We start from the raw sequence: 25,319 nt of genomic DNA on the forward strand, positions 1-25,319 counted from the left end.
TCCTCCTATGTATTACACAATGAACCTTTAAATTGTGTTACCAAATGCCGCCCTAAAGAAATAACCTTTGTAATTCTGTAACCTTTGATGTTCTCACCTTGACTTGGTAGAGTGTGGATACAGCACATATGTATGTGCACAAGGGCTGCCCCCTAAAAATTGAGGATTTTGATGACAACTCACATTTTGTCAGTCAAATATCTTCATCTGCTGTGTCACTGTACAAAAAGAAATGCAGAAGCAACAGCATGGTACACTTTACAAATCTTGTCTCAAAATGACCTCACCACAAAACTAACTGTGCTGGAAGCAGAGAAGGGTAATGGAAACAAAGGGCAGCGTGACGCAGGGCAGCGTGACTTGTGTCTGTTGGCTGCTATGAAGCTCCCACCTCCGGTGCTGACTGTCAATGAAGTCCACTAAACTATTTTTGACCTAGACGCTGGTACAACTTTGTTCTGTGATGTACTAGGACGTTATAGCTTAACCTATGACGTAAATTTTACTTTCTCTGTTTTCACAACACAGATGATGTCAAAGGCATTAAAACGTGGGTCTTACAGGTAAAACATGTGACTCACATAGGCTAACGTAGTAGTTTCGTGTGGGGTGGCTGCTCGGCTCTGAACACCATGATTCGGGGACAGCCCTAATGTGCACATGAACAACTCTATTATGATAAAAAAAAAATTGGAAGAAGTCAAGACTCTCATTATGTCATCAAGAGAGCAATCCTTGATCTGCTCCACTGAGTGAGTGTGAGTACGACATTGTGAACACAGTAACAGAAGCCAGAGTGATTTCACGGAGATATGGGCACATTTTCTGGTTCGTAACTGCTAGCACCATACCAGATAAAGCTAATTTGGGTGTAAAAGCTCAAACAAACATTTTATGAGAACACAAATTCAATCTCCAATTATTTTTTAATAGAGCAGCTCCAGGTTTTTAGCTCTTGAAGTCATCCCTACTTAGGCTTCTCTTGTTCTTCCATCTGATGCTCAGGAGAAACAGACCCAATAAAATAATAGGATTAATTAATTTGTTTTTTAAGGATCACAAATTTACTATGGAAGTTTACATTTACTATAGGCAATAGCCGCTTTTGTTTTTATTCATGGAATTGTTTTAAAGTTGAGTGCAACTTAAAAAGTCAATAATGCCTTGGGATAATGTATCACTGTAAATGAGATCCTAGCATAGCATATCGGTTACCAGGGTAAGGTAAAATAGACTGCTTGTTTTAACAGCTCACTCCTCCAGACAGTGAGTCACAGTCACAGGCCTGAGGGCGAAAATACTTTGTTGATGAGAGGTCAGAGGAGACCTATTCAAGCTAACAGAGTGGCCACAAGTAACTGCTTAATGCAGCAACAGAGTGAAAAGAGGCATTTAAAAATAAATATTGAACATCAAGCCTTCAAAGTGTGGATACCCTGAGACAGTAGTAATGCCAGGTTCCACTCCTGTTATCTAACAGCAAGATGAAACCTCTCGGCTAACCACTCACTAAACCACTTAATAGGGGAATTACAGAATCACAGGGATTGTTGTGACATGGAGATAACAGGTCAGTGTCACCTTCCGTGAAAGACGGAGGCGATGTGCTTGCATGACGTTTGTTTTAAATACAAAAAATGTTGTAGTTGCCTTCCTAAGAGCTGAGAATGTTGCCACAGTGAATTATTCAACATAGCTGCTGACCAGATGCATCTCTTCATAGCCACAGTCTTTCAGCTGAATAATGCACCATGTGACTAAGTGTGTATCAATTCAACATTATTCCAGGTGAGCATGAAGGATGGGACTGAAAATATATGTCCAATGGATCTGTTTCTACCTCTAAATCAAGCCCTTACCATACAGCACATCATCCTCTACTGACATGGTATGGTTCATGAGGAATAATGCTGCTGTGAACACTGGGAAAACCTGAAAGTACAGAGCAAAGACAAAGAAGACTGAGGAGGAATGAATGAATAGCTTTAAATAAATGCCTGAGGTCTACCACCAGCGCCATGAGCAGCAAAGAGAAGGTTAAAATAAAAATAAATTGCATAAATGTTTTTTTTTCTGTGAGCCTCAATGTTTTCACTTCAGTATGGTAGATCCAGTTATATTGGTAATGATATATGGGTTCACACAATAAAAGAAAATGGGAGCACACTCCCATTAAGATAAGCGCTGCAGGCCAGGGAAACCTAGAAATGCCACTGGCATATTGATCGCATGCCCTGTATTAATAGCAGGGTTAGCTGCTGCTCTCTCAGTCCGGACATTTCTTCCAAAGCTGTAGCTCGACAACAATGAGCAGCAATGATAACTTAGCCCTAATGCTTAAAAGCTGAAAAGACAGTTTAAGTCCATTTAAAGGCAAAGCAGTGCAAATAAAATGGTGAAAACATCTGCTGTTTTAGACCTGTGATTTAACTATATTAACTAAATGTTTGGTCAAGGTCTACTGCCGGTATCACACACAACGCAAATTTTAAATTCCCATCACGTTTATCGCATAATAGTGTAGGTATTCTAAAATCTATTATTTAAATATATAGCCAGTGTTGGTAGTTACATGGTTATCATATCTGTAACACGTTTTATAAAAAATAACAAAGACAAAGAAAACATTAGCTCATTTCTCAACTAAGCACATAGCTTTAGCTAGTGGTCATTGTGGGAGATGTGGTAATATGACACTCATTGCGACTCACTTTAACTGGCTAGATTTAGACTTGGAGGTAATCTTAGATGTGATACCATAGTGTTGTATGGTGCCATGCCATTCTACAAGCAGCCAAAAGCGAATCACTTATGGCAGGTGCAATGATCAGTAATTAACAGTGATTACTGATCACTAATCACATATATATTACTAGGTGCCAGCTAATAAATATCATCAACTATAAGCATGCTAATACATACTAATAACAAAACAAGTCTGTGAGCCCAGAGCACGTCGGTAAGCTTTCTGCCTGGTATAGGCAAGGACAGTTTTTTTTTTTGTATACATATTCTTTCTGTTGTTGATGGATACGTCTTACTTCATAAGCGTATATGAGTTCTGTGTGTGAAAAACTGCAAATGCTACGCAGTTGCAGAAAACTTACAGCCAGGCAGAGCAGATTCATGGCTGACACTTGAATGAAAGGAGGGACACGCTCACATGATTTATAATCGCCTAATAAATTGATGCACATGGAGCAGAGCTGCAGATGTGATCTATATGTTGAATAGTTTAGGTAACATGTCACGGTGTGTAAATGGTGGTATTTCTGCTACTGTAGATTGCCAACAGCTATCTTCAAATTATTAATACGTGCACTGCACACTTTATAACATGTTAATGTTTTGATCCATAATGCAGAGACTGTCCTCACCAGGAAACCAACTGCATTGGTTGTTCAAATACCTGCCCATGTTTTCCTGACAAGTGACCTTTTGAAGTTATGGGAGTGATGATTGTCCTCTCTCGATAGCAAAGGTTTAAGTAGTGTGAAATCATAGCATATCACCGCAAAAATGCTTAGGACTGAGTTTGGGGAGGATAGTTGACAAAGTACATAACTTTGTGAACACATCTTACATCGGGTCTCCTACCAACAGTCAGAGTTGGGGTTTTAACCATGAAAGCGGCCCTTCCTCTACATTGAGTTACAATATCTCAAGATTTTCATGAACTCAAACCCCATTTCCTGCAGTTTGGGAAATTCATTTTTTACTTCCATTTATGTACAACCTATTTTGTTGTGTAAGAGGAGTGTGTTGTACAAAACTTAGCTCTGCTGAGGCCTTTTGAAAACCTAAATTGATTGAGCTTTGAAGATTTTACTATTTCTTTCAGTAGAGTCAGTTTTCCCAACAGCTAACACCTTGCAGCTATAAGAACTGCAGCTTAAGACACTTCTGCACTGGTGGTTGCTGCCTGCTGATGACAAACAGTGACAGTGTGCACTGTTGACAGTGTGAAGCTGACACTGAACTTGACACAACATGCAAATAAAGAAACCATCTGTATTGTTAGGAACACAGAGCAACAAAACAACCCCTTCGTTTCATCGAGAACTAGTGTGTCTAAGTGTTCGCAGCAACTCATTTGTTGACATAAGTGACGGTAATGTCAGCTACTGAAAAAAGTCCTTCATGGGCAATATCTGAGTGATATGCTGCATGGCAGAATTGTCCAGTTTTACACATCCACATACCTGATCATCCACAAGCAGACTGTATATTCACATCTCCTTTTTTATTCACTGTCAACAGAGCTGATAGATCTAAATGCAGAATCGTGTATGGAAAACAGTAAAAACATGTTCTCCTCTGATAAAACTGTAAGCCTTCAGGGTAGTTTTTTTGCACCTTGGTGTGCTATTTCAGACTTTTGGGGGTGTGTAAATCCATTTACACCCCTGGAATTGTGAAATAACACCCAGGACTGCCGCATAGAAACGTCATTAGGCGATATCATCTATCCCCAGCCCAGGAAGACAGGCAGTGATAGGAGGCATAATGGGGATTTGGAAAGAAGGATTTTTTTAATTACAAAAATAGAGCAGGTGGTAGCTTTTGCATGGTAACTCAAGACATGGATCATTTCTCACACAACCATAAATAGAACTCTCAGTTTTGTTGGCTGAAGGGAGTGGACACTGCAAAATATTTTGCTGAATGGGGGGGTTTGCAGTTTCATGCTCACTTATGATAAAGGCATTGATGGCTGTGGGCGACTGTATGTGTCTGATAATGTGTCTGTATGTGAGTGAGGTGCAAATCAACTCTGACATTGTAAAGAAGTTTTATTGTAGGCTATATTTTTTTTTATATATTTTAAGATATAGATCTGTTCCTCATAGATACAAAAGTGAAACAAAGCTGACAATGAGATCCTAAAAAGCTGCGCAAGTTAAATGTGAAAATAAGTTTGGCTGGAGATTTGTTTCCTGCTAATCAGTCTTTTGCCTGGCTGTCTCCCCTCCCTCACACTCCTGTACCTCCAGCCATCCTTCATCTTTCTCATGTTCCTTCTTCAAATAATGTTGAAATGGAGGCGTATTTCAAGTGACTGCTGGAAGTCATGACCGTAGATTTAAATTAGACTAACATAAGGATATGAATGTAAATCTTTGTGTTTGTGGGGTGACATGTGCCTGAGAACCACATTTCTGCTAGAATTTGTGCTATTTAAAATCTCACTGAAGCCTAAAATCAACCTTAACATTTTGCTTGACTATACACAGCATCTCATGCAAACAGGCATGACAGCCCAGAAATGGTTTGTATTATGCAATGATATTTTAATGTACATGTTTAGAGCAGTTTTTTTGAAGCCGATTTACTACTATTGTAAAATTTATGTGAGGCATTGTTATTGTAACCCATCAGAATTAGCTTTATTAAGGGTATACACATAGTATACACATAGAACAAATTGCTTTGGTATTTTGGTACATAGCAATAAACATAGTAGGTAGAAAATATAGGAATGATACTGTAGGTCAAGAATTATAAATAAAATATAAAATTGACAAAGATATAAAAGAATACTAAAGAATATGTACAATGTGGCTGTTGAATTTTGAATTTCAGTTTGTGCAGGGATAGGTAAAATATTTATATGTGATTTTCATGTGCTTAAGATTATTTTCCTCCCAACATCAATATAAGCGTTAACTACAGTAAAAATCTTGATACATTTCCCACACGACACAGAAAGTATTATTAGTCATCAGCACAAAATGAGATAGCCATGTAGCTCTGAGTTGTACTCTCTTTGTCTTTTTATCATTTTTTTTCAGGGTAGACTTATCTGCTTACTGGTTTGGCCTGTAGACAAACTAGCTGTGTGAAGTGTCAGGGTGAGGGATTTACTGCAGGACTACGCTGAGCCGGTTCCTGTAGAGGTGTATTCTCCCTTGCCAGAGAGATTCTCCCCATTTTTCCCAGTACAGGTCAACTATGTTTACCCTCCAACCCACCACACACACACACACACACACACACACTTTCCTTGTGGTGACAAACTGCAATCACTAGACTTTTTACGGAAAAACACCACAGAGTCATTAAAATGGGTCAGTGTGGCCTGGATGTGCTCACATGAACCCCTTTTTTTACCTCGCATGTGACCAGCATGACCTGACAGTACTCAGCCCTAATCCGTGTGCTATCTCCACCAAGCAGATAGACTGAGGAGCCCCGTAGCATGGCACTACCATCTTTCTCTGGTCATTACCAGCGCTAGGCCTCTCAACACGGATAGAATCAATGAAGGAGAACCTCAATAAATGATCAGTGTTCTCTGCCAGCACCAAACACATGCTGCATCTGCTGCCTCCCTGTTTCTGGAAGACAGAGTTCGCATCTTTCCCCCTCACTGATTGTACAACCCATAACCTCTCCTACATAATAGTATAAACCTTCCAAATTTGCCATACAGCAAGGTGGAAGAGTCTGCCCAGTCTAATGACCTAAATGTGGCTAAGGAAGTGGTTGATTTCCCAGGTCTCAAGGACTGCAGAAGCCCACCTCTTCTAAAGTCCCAAAGGGATAAATGATGCCCATTATGCAGTGAAGTTTGTAATGATGCTTTTGATTAGTGAGTTGTCGGGAGGTATTGGCCCTACGCTCATCACAGCGTTGTTTAGCACTTTAAGGCTTCCATAATGATGAGAGTTTTTTTGAGAAAAGATGAAAAAGTAGGGGGCATGTGCCTAATGAAGTCTCAGGTTTATAGCCCCTCTCATGACAGGATAATTACACCAAATGCTTCCAGCGAACACTTCAAAGGACACTTCATCCCTGTGCCAACACCACGCAACACATCATACCAATCAAGATGGCCTGACCTAAATCAGCTCCCCCTGGCTTGTCACAGACCCACTGGACCTCCGCAGAGTCAACTGTTAGAATCATAACCACATTATAAGCTTTAAGCATAAAGGAATGAGTCTTCCTGAAGTTGCTGCAGGAACATATTGAGAATATACATGTAAATATATAGAATTTACATATTGTAAAAGAGATTTTTGATCTCAATGAGACTTCCTGGTAAAATAAAGGTAAAAAAAATAAAATAAATAAAGGATAAAATAAAAGGGAGAAGTAATTCCCATAGTATGTAACAGGATGCCATTTGTAGTGCTAATGAGAGCAAACACACAGTAGCAGAGTGTGCGCTAAAATTTTGAAACGCGCAAACGCCTGTTATTTTGTAAATGTTACTTTTACATGCATATGCTGTAAAGGGATGAAGGAGGCACAATAAGTGCAGCATGCATTCCTCTGAAGATACTAAAGATCACACAATTTGTTGTAGTTTGGGATGTCCAATTTGGGAAGCGTGGATGTAAAAATGAGCAGCTATATTACAGAAATAATCCACTCAAAGTCTTTGTATTTACATGTTAGCATGAAACACTCACTTCCTGTAAGCTTGAAATGTGGCTGTAAGTAAGTTAGTAGTTTGCTCGGTCTGAAGAACGGACACTATGACACTTTCATGCAAACAGAAACTACTGTGTGTTGTTGCCTGGGTGTTTTTGTTATGTTTTGTTTATCTTCCAGCCCAGAGCAAATTTATTTCCCTACAGGAACATTAAAGTGTATGTTATTTATCTTATACATTGTCAGGTTGAAATCATAGGGTATTTCAATGGATTTCAATGTTTTCACAGCAGAAAGAAGCATCTACGGGTCAATTTCCCATCTCCTGGAGCATAATTAATTACACTGCTGTCCATTCATGTGCTCAGTATGTTCTAAACATTTGTCTAAATACTCTGCTTCTGTCTCAATCTTCATATACAACCTTGTTGAGATTACAGCAGGCATGTGCATTGGTCTGTGCGCGTCAGTCAGAGCACAAGTCTGCTACTTCACAAATCTGCCCTGAGCTTTCATGTAATGTGATCTAACCTTTCAAGGCCACAGTGCTGTGCAGACATTGCAACGTTCTGCATGTTGTTCACATACAGCAGGGTAATAATAAGTATGTAACAAGAAATTCAAAATTCTACGAAAATGCTGTTTCATCCAATAGTGAATACAGTGTCTGGAAGAGATTGCACACATTTATGAGTCACCGGACAGTTTTTCTAGTGAATCCAGTAAATATGTTCTTTCAGAGTAAGTCGGGGATGATAAATTAGCTTCTGGGGGATAAGATAAACCATATCACCACAATGTGAGCGGCTTGGATGCTCCCCTCTTCACGTCTCGAGGAGAATTAAATTGAGGGGAAATAAGCATGGGGTACAGAGTAAGGAGGCACTGAAAAACTGCAGGAGCAAACTGCATTAAAACAATATTTGCGAATGTATTACTTACAAAGCCAGCATGCAAGGCTATTGTGATAATTGCTGAGATTTCCTAACTGGCATAAACCGCTTCCAGCGCTGGAAGTGCTGCACAGGGGCAGGCTGGAAATCTATTGTGACATGTTGAGAAAGAAATAACACTTAGATGTGTTTGAATGGCTCCACTGAAGACATTTTAGTTTTTCCCATGAATAAAGCAAAGCCATGCTAGACACTGGATGCTGCATAATTAACAAACAAGCACTGCAAACTTCTCTCAGTCTACTCTGGAAATGACTCCTGGAAGAACGGGTGGCACAGGAACAGATGGATAGAGGCCACTTGAACACAGTGTAATGAAGCGATCCACAGAAAATTCACTCATACGGCGTGCATTTCAAATGAACCCAGTGAGGGTGTTATGTCTCATTTATTTTGCTAACTCACTGATGTATTTTTTACATATGTACAGACTGCATTGCTACAGATGCCATATTTCAAAGCTGTTTATATTTGCAGATAAATACTAGAATATGTAAGATGCCACAAACTCGGAAATCATAATATCCAGATCATTAGAAGCATGTTAAAGATGCACTTGTACATCATTTACGTATATAAGACTGGCAAAGAATGGCAATCTACAGCTGTTTACTAGACAGTTAACAAAATTATTTTCATACAGAAAGTCATCAATGCACATCAAAACAAGTTATACCCATTAAACAACTGTTTAAAGATCAACAGTTTGATTAGCATGTGGTAACAATTCCTCTCATTAAAGGCAATTTTACACCCCAGTTTTCACATTTGCTGATTTGACCTCAGTCTGTATTTTTCAACAAAGCATGCAACATTACGAGTGGAATAGTTATTGTAGTATCCAATACTCATGCATTTGACTCATAACAGTTCAAAATAGCACTGTAGCAGCAAGACAGAGGGTCAGTGACCTTCTACGGGGAGAGCAGTGATTGGTGGTTATGTAGGGACTGAACCCTTCTATAGAATTTGACCTCTAACGCCTTGTTTTGTTACCTCAAAATAGTACTGTACCCTTCTATGGGTTTGACCTTTTACTTTGCAGACTCAAACCCTTCTATGGTACCTAACAGATACCTAAACATATCCCATATAAGCTATGTTTGATGTACAGAGAGACAGAGTGGCCATGGGGCTGGGTCACTCTCCAAGCTGCTGCAGAGCTGGTAATTGATGCTGAACTCTTTGATTTAATAAACTTTTATGACCAAGAACAGTGTCAAGCAGGTTTCCTCTCAACACATCATCGCAGCATTATTGTTCGGACACCATATTATTCCAATACTAATGTCCCAGTGCATTTTCAATGAGCATTAACAGAGGACAGGCGCTCACTTGGGGGGAAAGAAACAGGTACCACTCACAATAAATAAATCATCATACCAGGTAGAGCTGAATATCAGAGAGAAGGACTCTTGTAATGAGAGTGGACAGTACGGAATCTATTTCCCAAATCACCTCTCCACCGGAGAAGAGGCACTTAGGAGGGTTTTTACATTACTGACCATCACTCTGTGTTAGATTATCCTTGCCTGTCTTTTCCATCACTGTACCTTTCTGTCACAGACAAGGCTCCAAGTGCCCTCTTTCACTCTGACCCTCAATTACCCAGCCCAATCATCTCAGACAGGTGTTGAGGTACAGTAATAAACCCTTGCCTGATGCTGCAGAGGCAGCCTCTCTTTTAAAGTACCTCTGAGAGCTCTGAAATGACTGAACTCTGTGTTGATCAGGTGCTGTGACCACAGTTGACTCGTGGCTGCCGGCTGATAGTGTGCAGTGAAGAAAAAAAATTGTAATACCACTTATTGCTCTGTATGGACTGCAAGATCAGAAGTGCTTCGTGTAGTCTGGGCAACCCTTTAAAACATGTGTTTATTGCTATAATTTGTGTGCTGATCATTTACAAGCAGAATCATATTTGTTGTTATATTCATCATCATAGTTTTTAGTAGCTTCCACTAGACACCATTTAGAGTAAAGAAAAGTTGTCAGCAGATGCATTGAGAGAAAATTAAAGACTAAAGATAAACTCAAATCCCCAGCACGTACATCCACGCTTATACTATACATTACTGCTTAACTGTGTTGCAAATTGAGTCTTTTCAGTCACAAGGATATGCCATCACTGCATCATAAACTTTGTGGAGTAGTAGCGCCATAAAGTTCATGGGGGGTGAACAGCCTAACCTCGCAGCTTTATCACAGCTTCAAGCTGCATATCCAGAATTTTAAGGAAACAAAAAAGGTGAAGTCATAAATACTCAATATTTACTATTAAATAGTATTTAACCAGTGGGCCTACATTCCAAGCACTGTTTGAAGCTATCATAACAACGGTCAGGATGATATCAGTCAATTTAACACTCTGTGTTCTGTCCACCCACACAGGTGTTTTCAAAAATTCTGCCTGATTAGACTCATGTGCACCATTAAATAACGGTACAGTAAACATGAGCAGCTTATTGCACGGGGAATGAGCATTGGAATCATTCTGTTTACTCAGGTAATGTTTGGTGAATTTCTGTTTCTGTGGTCTGTTATTTTATAGATGCTCTATGGGACCTACTATAGGTTAAGCTCAGAAAAGACATTATATAGTATCTTTTTTTCATTGCTGTGCAGATCTGATGGTGTTTTTCTGTAAAATGCTTTGTTGTAAAGTCACATAATTACTTTTGCCTTCTATATTGGACTCTTGTAGATTTTCATAATGCTTTTTCTATTTTAAACACATTGTGCGCATTGTTAATGACTGGTTCCTGATATGCTCATTCATCCTTTGTGCTAACGCAATCTGCTCCTCCAATTCACTCTGTAGCTCCTTCATCACACATTCTCTGACTGGAAGAAAAAGCAGAGACAAGTATTCATTGTTGCTGCATAGAGCATGTGCTGCATTGTGACCTAGAAAGATTCAGCAGAACCCTTCCAGCTGAGACACTTATCAAGCTAAATTAGCCTACATACCGCAGGCAGGGGTCAGGCTAACCAGCAGTGGAAGCTGGCACAGCTTACCATTAACACTCGGGATTTAATTAATAAATAAACTGAAAATAAGCAGGGTTATCATCCACTGCAGAGGAACAGCAACACAAAGGTGAGGCAATCAGAAATGTCATTCTTACAATTCCTTGTAGCTTTCCTTTAAAATGTCACAGCAGTGCGTCAGTGTTAAACTTTGTTTACATACAAATCAAAATGAGATTTAATTAAAATGACTTTCTGCTCATAGCGTTAACTGCTAACAAAACTGTGCGCTGGTGTCATGGCAAGCTTATGAAATACATTTAACAGATAATTTCTTAACTCATTGATTAAATTAAGTCTCTCGCTCAACTTGTGTAATCAAGTACACAAAGCTATTTGCCGTCTTACATTATCAACTCCGTGAGTAAAAAATCAGCAAATCACACAGCAAACAGGTTGAGTAATTCAAGGATTAGGGGATTCATACAGCGCTATTCCCTCCGGGCAGTCTGCCAATAGTGGAGCACAGTAGAGGTACTCATGAGGTGTACGATGCCACAACTGGCTGATCTGTGAAGAAGCTCATTGACAGATGAGCCAATGCCATGCATACGGACATATACAGCCAGTGGTGTGACTTAATAGCATAAAATATCTCTGAGAAAAGGATTCAGGAGCTATATAAAATGAAGGAGTAAGAAGAACAGCAACATTTAGTCGCGCTAATACTCTCTTTCTCTTAAATTTGTGGTTGCTAATATAAGTCAGTGTTTTTTATTTTAATTCAAGGATTAAGTGAGCAAATTTATGTTAGATTCAAATCATCATCTTGAGATATTTGCACAAGATCACCAAGCTCATGTTTGCAGTTGAGATCACCTGAGGTTTTGGGCATGGGCAAAACAGTACCCTATTGTGTTTAGATTGTGAGACTCATAAGTTCTCTTTTAAAGTTGGACAGAGAATGGACACGGATTTTAATTCTACATGGAGAGATAAAACATTGTGTTGTTAATACATCCATGCACATTTGTAGTCATAAGAGCCAGAAAGAACAACACTGCAAATAATTATGGTGGTAGAAAGAGAAGGATCATGTTCCACAAATCTGAGCTACACTTTCTTTGCTATTCAGCTGCAATTATGGGTCAAACTAACCTCATGCTATAAAAAAAAAAAAAAACTTTTTGGAGTTCAAACCACTGGGCTTAATTGCTGAATGGTTTGGGGAAATGTATCATTTACAAGCTGTGTGAATGCTGAGTGTTTTCATTTTACAATAGCTTGTTGTTGAGAGCAGAACATGCTGATTGAAGGTGCTAAAATGTCAAGTATAGAGGGCTTGGATTTTAGCAAACCAGTGTGATTTCAGCTGAAGTGCTTTCTATTCATCAAACACTCAACACTGTGGCTGCTGATGACAGAGGCACTGAGGTTAATTTTGAGGCAACAATAAATCAAATGCTTTTACGTCATATATTTCCATGCAGTAAGTGAAAATCTGAGTTTATTGTGTTTTACATGGACATTACAATAGCACTGGAATTAAGATATACATCAATATACAAGCATGCAAAGCACTGGGTTGAGTGTTTGTACCATAAAGCTATGTGTCTGTGTTGGTTCATCTCATACATCCTGGTAGCTACAGTACAACAACAAGGCAAAATGAATCAGCCACTGGACTGAGGAGGACGCACCACTCATCTAAGAGGCTTCTTCACTTCTTCCCTCTTCTTCTCTCCCTCAGAGCTGAACAAGCCTCTTTGATGAGTGGTGACACATCTTCAATGGTGCAACCTCATTCCAGTGGATATTTTATTTTGTCTTGATGTAGCATAAAGCTAGTTTACAACACCTTTCCACAGGAGGCCTTGGCAGAAATAAAAAAACATGAACAAACAATTAAGGATTTATGGATGAAAGGTAGTGTAATGGCAAGCTGTAAAGACAAACACAGATATATTAGCAGCTGTGAATAAATCTTAGCTTTTGTTGAAACCTGCCTGTGGGGGGTAAATCAGCAAGATGTAAAGCATCTGGACATGTTATGTAATGTAGTATCGGGTAAACTGTCACAGAGATTTATGATAATGTGAGTTTCACAATTAGTACTTTTGGCTAAGTTTCTTCCACACCTTTGTGAACTTTTTTCATTCATTATTTATGTACTATATATCTATTTACGTACTATATTTGTGAAAAGATCAGTATGCATTTTACATTTGTAATGCTTCTAAAAGTTCCAGAATATGAGGAATAATGAACTGTGTACATTAAAGGGGCCCTGTAGAGTTTTCTTGTAAACAAACAAAAGTTATTATTGCATTCATTGATACTCACCAAAATAACACTGGGCCTCATGCAAGGACATTTTCGTATTCTTAACTTCCTAACCACAAACCTGTAGTGTGTCATGTCACATTCAGGAAATGCTCCTCACTTCAGATAACTGTGTAAATTACCGGTGTAAACATGATTTATACCTTCTGAGCTAACTGAGCATGCCTTCATATTGTAAAACGCTTAATAATGAAATATAAGGCTACGCAATTTTTACGTCAGGAAGTGTTGACATCAAAAGTAAAAATATTTATTTTCGAAGAGTTCGAAGATTGAAGTCCTGCTAGTGGAGATCCATCCAGCAGTGGAATTAAGGCAATGGGCTGGATTAGTGTGTCTGTCTTTGAAATTGCAGAAGCACAATCTAAACCGTGACAACAACCATTCATCTGTCTGCCAATATATCAGCACGCTGTCACTCTCTTCCAAGGGCCTGACGTGCTAAGGCATCCATAACATTACACTTCTAGCTGACCATATTATATACAGAGACAAATTAACCTTCAATTAGTGCATCATCAAGTCATTTTACGGTTTAATCAATAGCCAATTTAAATGAATAATGAAATTGTTAGGCAATATGAGCATATTTACATTAATATTATTCATTTTATAGTATTATCAAATATATAGATATTAACAGGATCATGTCAACATGATTTATATAGGATTTTCAAACTTTGTAATGAAATATACAGCCCATTAGTAAAAAGAAAACTGCACATGACTCCTACGACAGGTCTGGACAATTCATAAACTGTGTTTGTGCCTAAGAGAAAATTCAAAATACAAGAAAATTCCTAAATCACTCGTACAAGCCACTTAAAGGTGGGGTATACGGTTCTGGGGAAATCCAAGGCCATGACATATACCATGGTATAGAGCAAACAATGTTACAGCTGGTAATGTAACTAATGTTAGCCAAGTTGTGGGTTAGCAAGAGACGGTCCCATAGCCAGCACAGCAGCTCCAGACAGCAATACTCACAACTCCCCTGTACCTATAGCTAATGTCATAAAAACACTATATCTTAGCAAACTAGAAAGTAAGCTGAATGTTACCTGTCACACAAATCATGGCTGGTAATAGTGTTGTGGGGTGGGGCTTGGGCCACTTAGATTGTTATGTTTATGTACAAACACTTTTTTTGTACGAAGAAGAAGAAATCTGTTTGTAGGAGCAGTTCTTGCATGCATGCACGTTGTGTGTACCATGAGGTCTAACAAAAGTGTTCCTCATAAAACGTTTTTATAGCTGATATTTAAAGTATTTTAAATCCTGCAGTCTACAGCCATGCTAGCGACTCTGCGGGGCTGTACTTGTGCACAACAGTGCTTTAAAGTAAATGCTACATTGCCATTCTAATACGCTCACAATGACAATGTTAACATGCTGATATTTTATAGGTATACTGTTTACCATGTTCACCGTCTTAGTTTAGTGTGTTAGCATGCTGACATTTGCTAATTAGCACTAAACATAAAGTGCAGCTGAGGCTCATGGGATGGCAGGATTTTTGTTTAAATTAATATTTAGACCTGATGATGACACTGTATAGAAAGTAAAGCGACCACCAAAACGGTGGACCACCTGACCAGTAGACCAACATTCCCACCCATAGAGCCATTCTGCTAACTTGGCAAAAAAAACCCCAACATATATACAAAATATATAGATCTGAATTAAATCTCTATTCTATATCAATTTTTGCCTTAAATTTGCTTCTATACGTTATCTCACCATCTCTCTTCCGTCCGTTTTGTATTGCAGGTGGTGGGTCAGATCGATAAACTAACGTCCGACTTTGACTTTGACCTGGAGCCAGATGACTGGACGGTGGCCACAGCCAGCAGCACTTCCAGCAGTGAGCGAGGTTTGGGAGAGGCCTTCAGGCTGGACTTCCTCAATGCAGATGTGCTTTCTGATAGCTGGGAGTTCTGCAGCTACCTGGAGGCCGCTGGTGCCGCCGCCCGCAGACCTGGTGAGCAACCAGCAGATCCACGACCGGAGTTGGGCCGTGGGACCATCCCCACCCAGACGCAGACCCCCACCCCGCCCCCCACCACTGCCTCGGTCTACTCCCAGATGAATGGGGGGCTGCCCATCCCTAATGGGCCCCGCATTATTACTCCAGATTCGTCCAGCGAGGAGGCCAGTAGCTCCACGCACAGCCACAAGACGTCCCGTACCTCTGGAACAAGAGAAAGAGTCCGCTTCAGTGACAAAATACTGTACCACGCATTGTGCTGTGATGATGACGAGGAGGAGGAGGAGCAAGAGGAATTACAGGAGGACAAGAGTGGCTGTGCTACACCAGATAGCGATAGTGAACCCAGTCTCCTGTCAAGCTCAGTCGCCCCCAAACGTTCGTCCTCCGAGCACTCTCTCCTCCATAACTGTCTGGACCCTTCCTATGTCTCCTCGCCAGTGAAGGGGATGACGGGAGCTCACACACTTCCCAGGAAAGGTCTCTTAAACCCCGGCTGCCGCAAAAAACTGTTACGAAATAGCAGCACACAAACTGTCTCTGACAAGAGCACCCAAACTGTACTGCCCTATATTCCAACGAAACAGAAAACAAAGGACCACTGAGAAAGCCCTAAGTTTATCATAATTCTCATGAAGAGGACTGTGCATTATTTAATATTAAATACATAGCTCATAGATTAATACACAAATTAATTAATTACTAAATAAATAAATGATATATGGGAAATCACTTGACTACCTAAAGTTATTCTGAGGCTCAGGGAAAACACGATGAAATGAAGCAAAGCAGATGTTTAAGATGAAAGTTACTGGTGGACCAAAAGGTTAGTGCCTGTTCTAATGCTAAAAGGATCAATTGAAGGGATTCCCTATGTGTAATCATTGAAAACACTGACAGAGATTTTTATTCTAGAACATTTTAAGGGTTCAAAATTGGAAGTGGAGTATGAAGAGGTCCTTTCCCCTCCTCGTACAATAGTATAAGACACAAAAAAAGAAAAGAATGCTTGTTCCTACAATGTGGATACAAAACGCTGCACATTCTGTACTCTGAATCTGTATAAACATTGTCTTTTTTTCATGTTCCAGTTATTTCAAATGTCAAGAGGTTTGTTGCTTTCAGCGGGGTAATGTATGTAGATGCACATGTCAAGCCTCTTCCTCTCTTTGATGTCAACAAACAACTTTGAGAGAAGAACCAGAAAACAACACTATTTACCTGCCCTTAATTTTATAAATGATCTCAATTTGATATGCTGTAGAGGCTGAAACATAAGAGTGATATATAAAGTATATATATATATAAAGTAATTTCAGAATGTGCGGTCTACAGAAGTGACATTTCCAAATTTCCACTGCGACGTCATTAGACCTAGGAACTAAATAGCAGTGCACAAAAAAGTGCTAAAGGTTTTGTCTCTCCATTCAGTTGCCCAGTGGGGAATTGAACTCAGTTGAGCAGCATTTTATTCACAGGGCTAACGCCAATAGCCATTCCTGATCAATATGTTAGAGGGAGGTTTCAGTGAGAGGTCTCTCTGCTGAGCATGCATGCCACTCTCCTGGGATCTGTGAACAAAAACTCACAGTCAGACCTATTTACTTACAATGAGTGAAACAAAAATTAGAACTGTGGCCCTAAATAACTGACATTTCCAAAAATGTGCGTCCAGGAGGGTGTGAGTGGTGGAAAGAGAGTGCTCCTGTTCAAAGATTTGTTGGGGTGTTTTTTTTACAGAGCAATAATGTACCCTGGGGAACTACTTTTGTGAGCCTGCTCCCCTCACCCTTACTTTCCTAATGTTGTTTTCCAGTTTGAAAAGAAAAAAGTAAAATGTCACAGTCTTAAAGAGGAAAATCCTCGCTGACTCCTGTGAAGCCAACCTTTGTGCCTCTGATCACCTAATGTGGACCTTCAGCAGTAGGCAGAAATGGTGGTAGACTCTTATTCATTCACGTACTGCAGAAAGACATGCTCCTTAAGCTTCTGTGTTTTGGGAGTTTTGTGAATTGGTTTTCACAGTTATGTGGGCAGTGGAACAAAGCAAAATGTTCTAACCTTTATATGCATGAACACACAACAACATAAGTGAATTTATCATAAACACATTTTACTAAATTCTCAGCAGAAATTATCTACAACTGGTCAAAGCAACATATTGTAATCAACAACAACATTACTTTAGACTGTTTGTCATTATCTGCTTCGATCGTGGCTTGGGATCTACCCAGTCTTCTCCTGGCCACTGCAATACTATAGATCATTAGGTGCTCTGGATAAGGACATGCATCCTCAACACCCATCCTCTTTGTTTTTGTTTGTGTGCTGTATGTATAACAGTTATTGCACTGCTTAGGTGAATTTCAGCTTTGCCGTTAAGGCAGCATCAAGCCTCAAGAGCCCGATATAAGGGAAGCAGAGTGAGCACTTTTGCTCCAGGCAGTTTGGTAGAAGCATGCAAGCATCAATTAGCCTGAAGCTACATATACATGCACATTTTCCTTTTGCCTTGCTCTGGCTCAGTTAATCCCAAGTACCTGTGAAGAAAGAGGCACTGAAGAGAGATCAATGGCTAACTCCCCAAAGCATTGGCTGCCATTTCCCTGCTAGATTGGGGACCAACAGGTCATCACATCCATTAGCATAAACAAACAAAGCTATGCCGCCACACAGGCCAGACATCAATTACAGGAAAACAAACTAAGTCCTTATTGTGATGCCTCTACACCCGCCAGACATTGCAATGTGAGGGGGATTTTTTCCCTTTTCCAGTCTAAAAATTTTATAAGTCATATCTGCGATAAAATCACCTCCTTCAAATATAGAGCTGTTTGGCACTGCCACAGAATACATTATCATTGGGGACAGATTTGAGATATTTGGACAAAACATTAGCAATGTCTCTTTTGCCAACAGGCTCATTATTCATCTCTAATAGGGCAGAGCTTTGTCCTCGGTTCTCTGTAGGACAAGGATGGGAGGCATCCAAAGGTTATGAAAACCTGAGCACAGTGATGCCAAATCATCTGCCTACCAGGAAGATCGCTTTGTGATGCCACTGCATACAAAACAGATGTGGTGTGTTTTGTGTATGTGTGTGTCTCTTGTCTGTATGTTCACTGCCTTTGTGGCTGAACATTGTGTGAGGAGATCAGTGATATTTTCTGAATTATACATCGCCTCACGTTTAATTTCATATTTCACTGTCACAGCAATTAATGGATATCAATACAAATAGACGCCGCACATCCCCCTGGAAGTCATTTGGCCAGACTTGTCCATTAGACACGATTAAATAAAATCTCTTTTAGAAGGCTGCAAAGTGAGTCATGCCATCTGTGTTTTGACACCAGCTGTGGGCATGTATTAGTTCACATCCCTGATCAATCCTCTAATCACTGCCAGCGGGACACTCTCTGTTGAGTGACTGACAAATAGTGTAGAGAAAACCCATTTTAAAAAGGTGATTATGACACTAAAACACAGAAGCCTACACCCCCAACCCCTTCCATACCCACCTTTCATAGATAATTACCACATTTCACTCTCACTGCCCCTTGTCCCCATCAGTGAGCAGAGGAAAACAGATGACGGATCTCTGTTTTCTCTGCTGATTGGTAAGGGTCCATGAAGCGAAGTGCTCAATGCAGCCTCACTGATTACTATGGATTAGCTAACGGCCGGGGCTACCTAAGGTTGATTTGTTTCATCTTTGTGCCATTTATATCCTGTTGCTACTAAAACAAACTATTTCTATTCCATCTTCCTCCTCCTTCTCTGACTTCCAACCTACTTTCACCACAGAGCCCTTTTCCATTCATAATATTGCTGGTCAGTCACTCATTGTATATCTTAAACTGAGCTTACCAAGAGATGGGACAATAATTTAAACTTTTGTTTCATTGAGCAAAAATGTATGATACCCGGATCACAGCTTGAACTCTACCATATCAAAGTCAGGCTAAGAGCTCACTGCTCCTGAAGAGACGAGGTCAGCAGCAGTGGAACAGTGTATTGAACTTCAGCTGAGGTGAATCGTTGGCACAGGGTTACATGGCACGCTGTGTACCCCATGTAGAGGACACAGCCGTGTTTATGCACACACAGACACTGGTCACAATTGGCCACAGAATCTATACGGTATTGTGCCACAGCCAACCCAAGACTGACCCCCAGCACCTGAGGCATGGCCGGACAAGGCCACGTCAACCATCAGTCTCCATTTGATTGGCCAGCGGAATGATTAATGAGAGCCATGCAGGAGCCACAGATAAGATTAGACCTTCACAGGTGATGAAGGACAGGGCCTGTGGCTGCAAGTAGGGGGCTGGGCGGTTCCTGGGATAAAAAACTGCCTTCAGATGACTTGGCACACAGTAATTAAAGTTAATGAGAACCCTGTCACTTTCACATACACCCTGGCATTGTGATTGAACAGTGTGTCAAGCAAAACAAAGAAAGGTAATAGGAGACGATAATTATTCTGTGATAGGTCAAAGAGAAGGCAACCATACGGGCTTGATCAAATACAGCTACAAAATCATTTTAAGTGTTTGATCTGGACCTTGGTTGGGAACCTGCATAAGTGCAGTTCAGATAACAGACCTGTGCCTGTCCAAATGTTGCTACAGTGACACTAATGTGGCAAACTGTCCTTTTGGCACCTATGAAAGGTAAAACAAATGTAGTGGATAATACTAACTGACCCAGTGCTTAACATTTAAGCTTACCAGGACCCAGAAACGCTCTTCAGTACAATCACCATTCAAGTCAACAAGAAGCAAATCCTACAACTGGTACATCCAGTGAAAAGGACATAAAGCAACAGATAGCTATATTTGTATGATCCCGCTTGAGAGAAATAATTGATCAACACACCCAAGCTGAAGAGAGAAAGTTCCCATTTTCATCATATTACCTGACTGATAATTGGAATATCTCCCAATGTGAACTTAAAATGTGGCATGACCGACCAAGGCATAATCATTGCCAAAGCAATTTCTGAGAGCGAGTGAAAACGAGAAACAGAGAAAGAAATAATTGCAGCTGAAATGTTCTCAAATTGAACCACCAAAGAAATGTAACCTTGTTGCATACCACATTAAATTGCACACAAATGATGTGTGTAATGACATGCTCAGCTGAGCGAGGAATACATCAGGAGACAATTGAATTGGTCCAGAAAGATACACAATTACACTGAAACAGGACAGCCACAGACTGCAGGAATGGGTAAAACATGTTTCAGGATGATCAGAAAATATATATTACTAAGTTACTGGTGAGTTGTGAAAGGGAAGAGTCAATTGGAGGAGGGCGCTGTTAAATGAATTTGTATTTGAAAGATGGACGGTGGAATATAAATGCAGCTAAGTGCAGCTTTGTGCGTGTACATCTAATTCTGACAATACATGGCCAAAGTCAAAGAAAAGCCAGAAGCAGTCTTTTCCAGACAGCTCAGATTTGGCAGACTGTCAGCATTTCAATGGCATTTTAAAAGTGAAGGCCAAGAAAGAAGGGAATTGCTGACAGTTTAGTAAGACCAACAAATAAGAGTTAAATGATAAGACAGGTGCAATGTACAAGGCGAGTCCCCAAGTGCCCCTTATTTCACCTTACAAGGGGCTTTCCCCATTGCTCATATTTACTACTTTCTCCACAGTCTACACCCTAAACTCTCTCTCTTTCTTGCTCAAATGGACATCTCCTCTCTTCACTGTTTCCTATGCACTTGTCTCCTCTGGCTGTAATGAGCTCTCTACTCTAGCCCAGGAGGCTGTGACTCAGGTCTTCATCAAACGCACAGCAATTCGCAAGGTGCCAAGGACAGGTAAGAGTCATTCTTCTACAGCTCCACTATGAAACAGAAGGGAGGGGAATAAGTTGGAGTTCTGTTATGCCACAGCACTGGGTGATTGATTGTGCCATGCAGGCCTGGAATTTCATCATTTTAGTGCAAGGCCACCTGTCCTTTGGTGTTCTTGAGGTCAAATGCCAAAGCAGCAAGGCCATCAAATAAAACAATGATTTTAAGACCATGGAAATTATGAGTTTATCTTAAGGGTTATGGATGATATTATTTTTACTATTTTTTTTTTCTAATTTCTTAAGGCTTGCTAATAATAATAATAACCATTCATCAGGGACGCTGGAAGTCAGTCACAGCTGGGGTTGCTGGCAGAAGATCAGTCTATATAATGATGTCATACTTACTAGTGCACGGTATTTATGTTATATTTAAGTTATCTGAATGCCCAGGATAACTTATCTAATAGTTATTATCAACAATGTAAGAATGTATTACACCTCAGCAGACAGCAAACATAAACGCCAACATACTGTATGTCAAAGCAGCCACAGCCAACAACTGGAGCTAATGCATGAGAACGGCAGGGAGATGAAGAGGGAGAGACAGCTCCTGAACGAGAGAGAGATGTGACCCACGACGCTGTACAATGAGGATACAGACATTTCATAGAGGAGACGAGCATACAATGCAGATATGTCTTTCGCTGTTAACATAGACTCCAGTCTGCAGTGCAGTTCACACACTTCACTGGTAAACCACAGAACTACAGAGTTTCATGATCAAACAAAGTTTTTATATCATGTTGACACTTCTATCCATATCTGCACATCCCTCTTTTTTGCTCTTTCACAAGTGCATCAACTTTATGAAAAACTGAACACATTTGACAGTTGTGAACAATTTAACTTGTATTGAGCATCTTCAGGAGGAAGATGTGGGCTGTTGTATAATGAAAGTGGGCCAACAACCCTGTTCTTGTTGGGGCTGCTGAAGCAGCCCGCAGAGTGACCCATTGAAATCAAACCCGCTATGTGCGTAGCATTTCACTTGATGTTGCCCAGTAAGAATTCAGAATCTCAACAATAGAAACTGGTGTCTATAAATCCTATTGACAGGACAGAGGCAGAGGAAAAAAAGGCAAAATCAGCAGGGGTGGTGCGGGCAGGGCATCAAGGCCACTGTAACCGCAGAGTATATGTCTTTGAGGGGCATATGGTCAAACTGAGGGGGCACGGCAGCCATGTCCATCATGGCCTCCGTGGAATTCCTGCCCTGTTATCATGGACTGATTCCTGTCTTTTAGGTAAAAAAATCTGACTGGACTTTGGGGGAATGGGCGCAGCGCCGATTGCAATAATTACTATGCTATTGTGCTCAAAGAGTTCTTTTAGTGGTTCAACAGCTTCCTCCTTACTCTGACTCTAAAGTGGGTCACCAGACAGAGAGGGGTGCCTGAATGTTGTGTTATGCAGCTGTGCATTTCCAATACATTATAGAAGTGATCATTCTCAAATGACTGCAATTAGTCAAATGTCAGGCTCAGTTTGCGCTCTCACGGTGGCTTGCTGACAGAGTAGCGCGGAGGTATGTCAAAAGATTAATAGCTGTGGGATTTCATTAAGTCAGGTGCTTGAAAGAAGCAGGAGAAATAAACACAAAATAATTCTAACTTCAGTCCTTTCCCTACCCTTCGGTCCATAATTAGGTACATAGGGTATAAATCCAGGCTCAGGCATTGATCTGGTCCATATATATGTCACACTTAACAGTTATAACACAGACAACAGCTCTTTCCTACTGTTATGTCAGTTGAATTCATCATCATTGTTGTTGTACTTGCTGAACAAAAGATAATTTTCAGTAGTTCAAAAAGATCAATGATGGAAAACAAATCAAATCTGAAAAATGCCTGCAAAACTTGTACAACATACTTCAAATTGCTGAATGTTTACATTCAGCCTGATATAACGTAATACATGTGTAACACATTCAGAAAATGACTGAAGTTATCAAAGTAAAAACAACAATAATAATAATTTGCACCTGCAAAGCTCATGCAAAGATGCGACCCAAAATCCATTACAAAACAGGATTAAAAACAATGTAAATGTACTACATCTACAAAAACAACATGAAGAATCTGTTATGAGTCTACAGTTCTCCTCCCCGACCCCTTGTGTTTATGTTCTCTTCCCTCCCTGTGTCTGTCTCTCTGTGTTGTCTGGGCGTGGCTTCTCACCCTGGGCCTGGCGCTCCACCTGCACACCTGATCCACATTCCACTAATCAAAACTCTGCAGTATATCAACCCGGTTCTTCACCTCACTTGTCGCCAGATCGTCAGTTTACCTCAGTGGTATTTGTGCTGCGGCCAACTAGTCTTGTGTTATATATTCTATTGTTTGTTTCTTATGAGATCACTTACCTTGTCTCCCTGTGCTCAGGATCGTTGCCTGCCTGCAAATTCTGCCACTGCCTCACTCAGCTCACAGCCTGCCTGGAAGTTCACTCGCTGGTCTCCATTTCCTGGTCTGCCTTCTGCCCTGCTCTCACCCCACTTTTAAATAAACTTTAAATTCCTGGATTTTAACCTGTCCCAAGTCTGCTTTTGAGTCCATTCGCCTAGTCTGCCATAACAGAATCCTAAGAATCGAACTAACCCGTTATGGCCTCTAGTGTATAGTCTCCACATGTCCCTGACATTAAATAGATGTATGTTGTTATCATTTCTAGTCATAAAAATCTGTTGTTATTTACTGTCACAAACTATAGTTGATTAAGGATTTGACTATTTATCTTCATCATAACATACTGCATTATTCATCTGGAGGTGTGAAGCAGGGTTGGATGGCAAGTTACTTTGCAAACAAACAAACATCACTGTTTTTCCTTTTAAAATTGATCCTAAGGCAGCAAAAGGCCTGCAATGTAGCTTGGGTAAAATGCAATCAGGCGGCAGTTTTAAGTTATGGCATCTTGCCTTGCCAAAGTGGTCAATCAATGTTCTCTTTGCTTGTGTCCTCAGTGCATCAGCATGGGCTATAAAGCCTCGAAAGCACAGCAGTTAAATGACTGTGTGGGCCCTTTGCAAGCCTGGTGTCTGGCAATCTGGCAGGGGTTTCTGGCACCCTTGGTGTCAGACCAGACTATAAGAGCATGTAAAGTGTAAATCTCCCAGCTGACAGACTGATCTCTGCTGTCTCCAGACCGGAATTACCATCTTGCACAGAGCTGTAAGAAGCCAGCTGTAGCAACATACTATTATCAGGAATAAATGAGACATTATGGAACTCTTTTCACAGACAGAGTGACAACTCATAATCCCAGAGAAAAATATTTCATAAAGACAAAAAATTGTCATCTGAATTTATTGTGCAAATTACAGCTGGTAAATTACCAGCAGCAGACAGTTATCAAACTCTGGGAAGTGACATTTTGCTGTTGTGTGGTGAGATTGTTCTTTACCTACACCACATTGGTATTTTGGTGACTTGTGATACAACAAAGCAGGAGGACATATACTGTAGGAGGTATATGTAATTGGCAATCCACAGCAATTCTGGCATTGGGCATGACTGAACTCCTGAGCTGCTCACTTGCGTGTGCATGTGTTTAGTGCAATTTTCATAACTGCACCCACCTGCATAGGCTGCAGAAGCGCACAACCACATTTTACATATGTCCCGCTTGTGTATTTTTATTATGTCAATGTCAAAATAATTTATTTACCACAGTTCAATAATGTGCTAAACAGAATAAAATACCAAATAAACAAATATAAAAGTAAATAACAAATAAAAATAAAACAATTAACATAATAATAATAAAAGATGACAAGTACAACACAAATTGAATGGCAACGAAAAGAGGTGGGT

The 25,319-nt window shown here is 40.2% G+C and overlaps 1 protein-coding gene across 2 annotated transcripts in view; it reads left to right on the forward strand.

The window, feature by feature from the left end:
- Window positions 1-16,714, forward strand: part of insyn1 (inhibitory synaptic factor 1) — a 50,993-nt gene extending 34,279 nt beyond the window's left edge. For both annotated transcript variants that reach the window (XM_038702052.1, XM_038702053.1), the window contains exon 3: window positions 15,417-16,714. In XM_038702052.1, the coding sequence (XP_038557980.1) occupies window positions 15,417-16,238 (822 nt within the window). In that variant the 3' untranslated portion in view covers window positions 16,239-16,714. The remainder of the gene's footprint in view (window positions 1-15,416) is intronic.
- Window positions 16,715-25,319: the final 8,605 nt, after the last annotated feature.

The sequence above is a fragment of the Micropterus salmoides genome, unplaced genomic scaffold (genome assembly GCF_014851395.1).
Source record: "Micropterus salmoides isolate LMB-PRFRI ecotype aquatic unplaced genomic scaffold, ASM1485139v1 Ms_hic_scaffold_6, whole genome shotgun sequence".
Classification (NCBI taxonomy): Eukaryota; Metazoa; Chordata; class Actinopteri; order Centrarchiformes; family Centrarchidae; genus Micropterus; species Micropterus salmoides.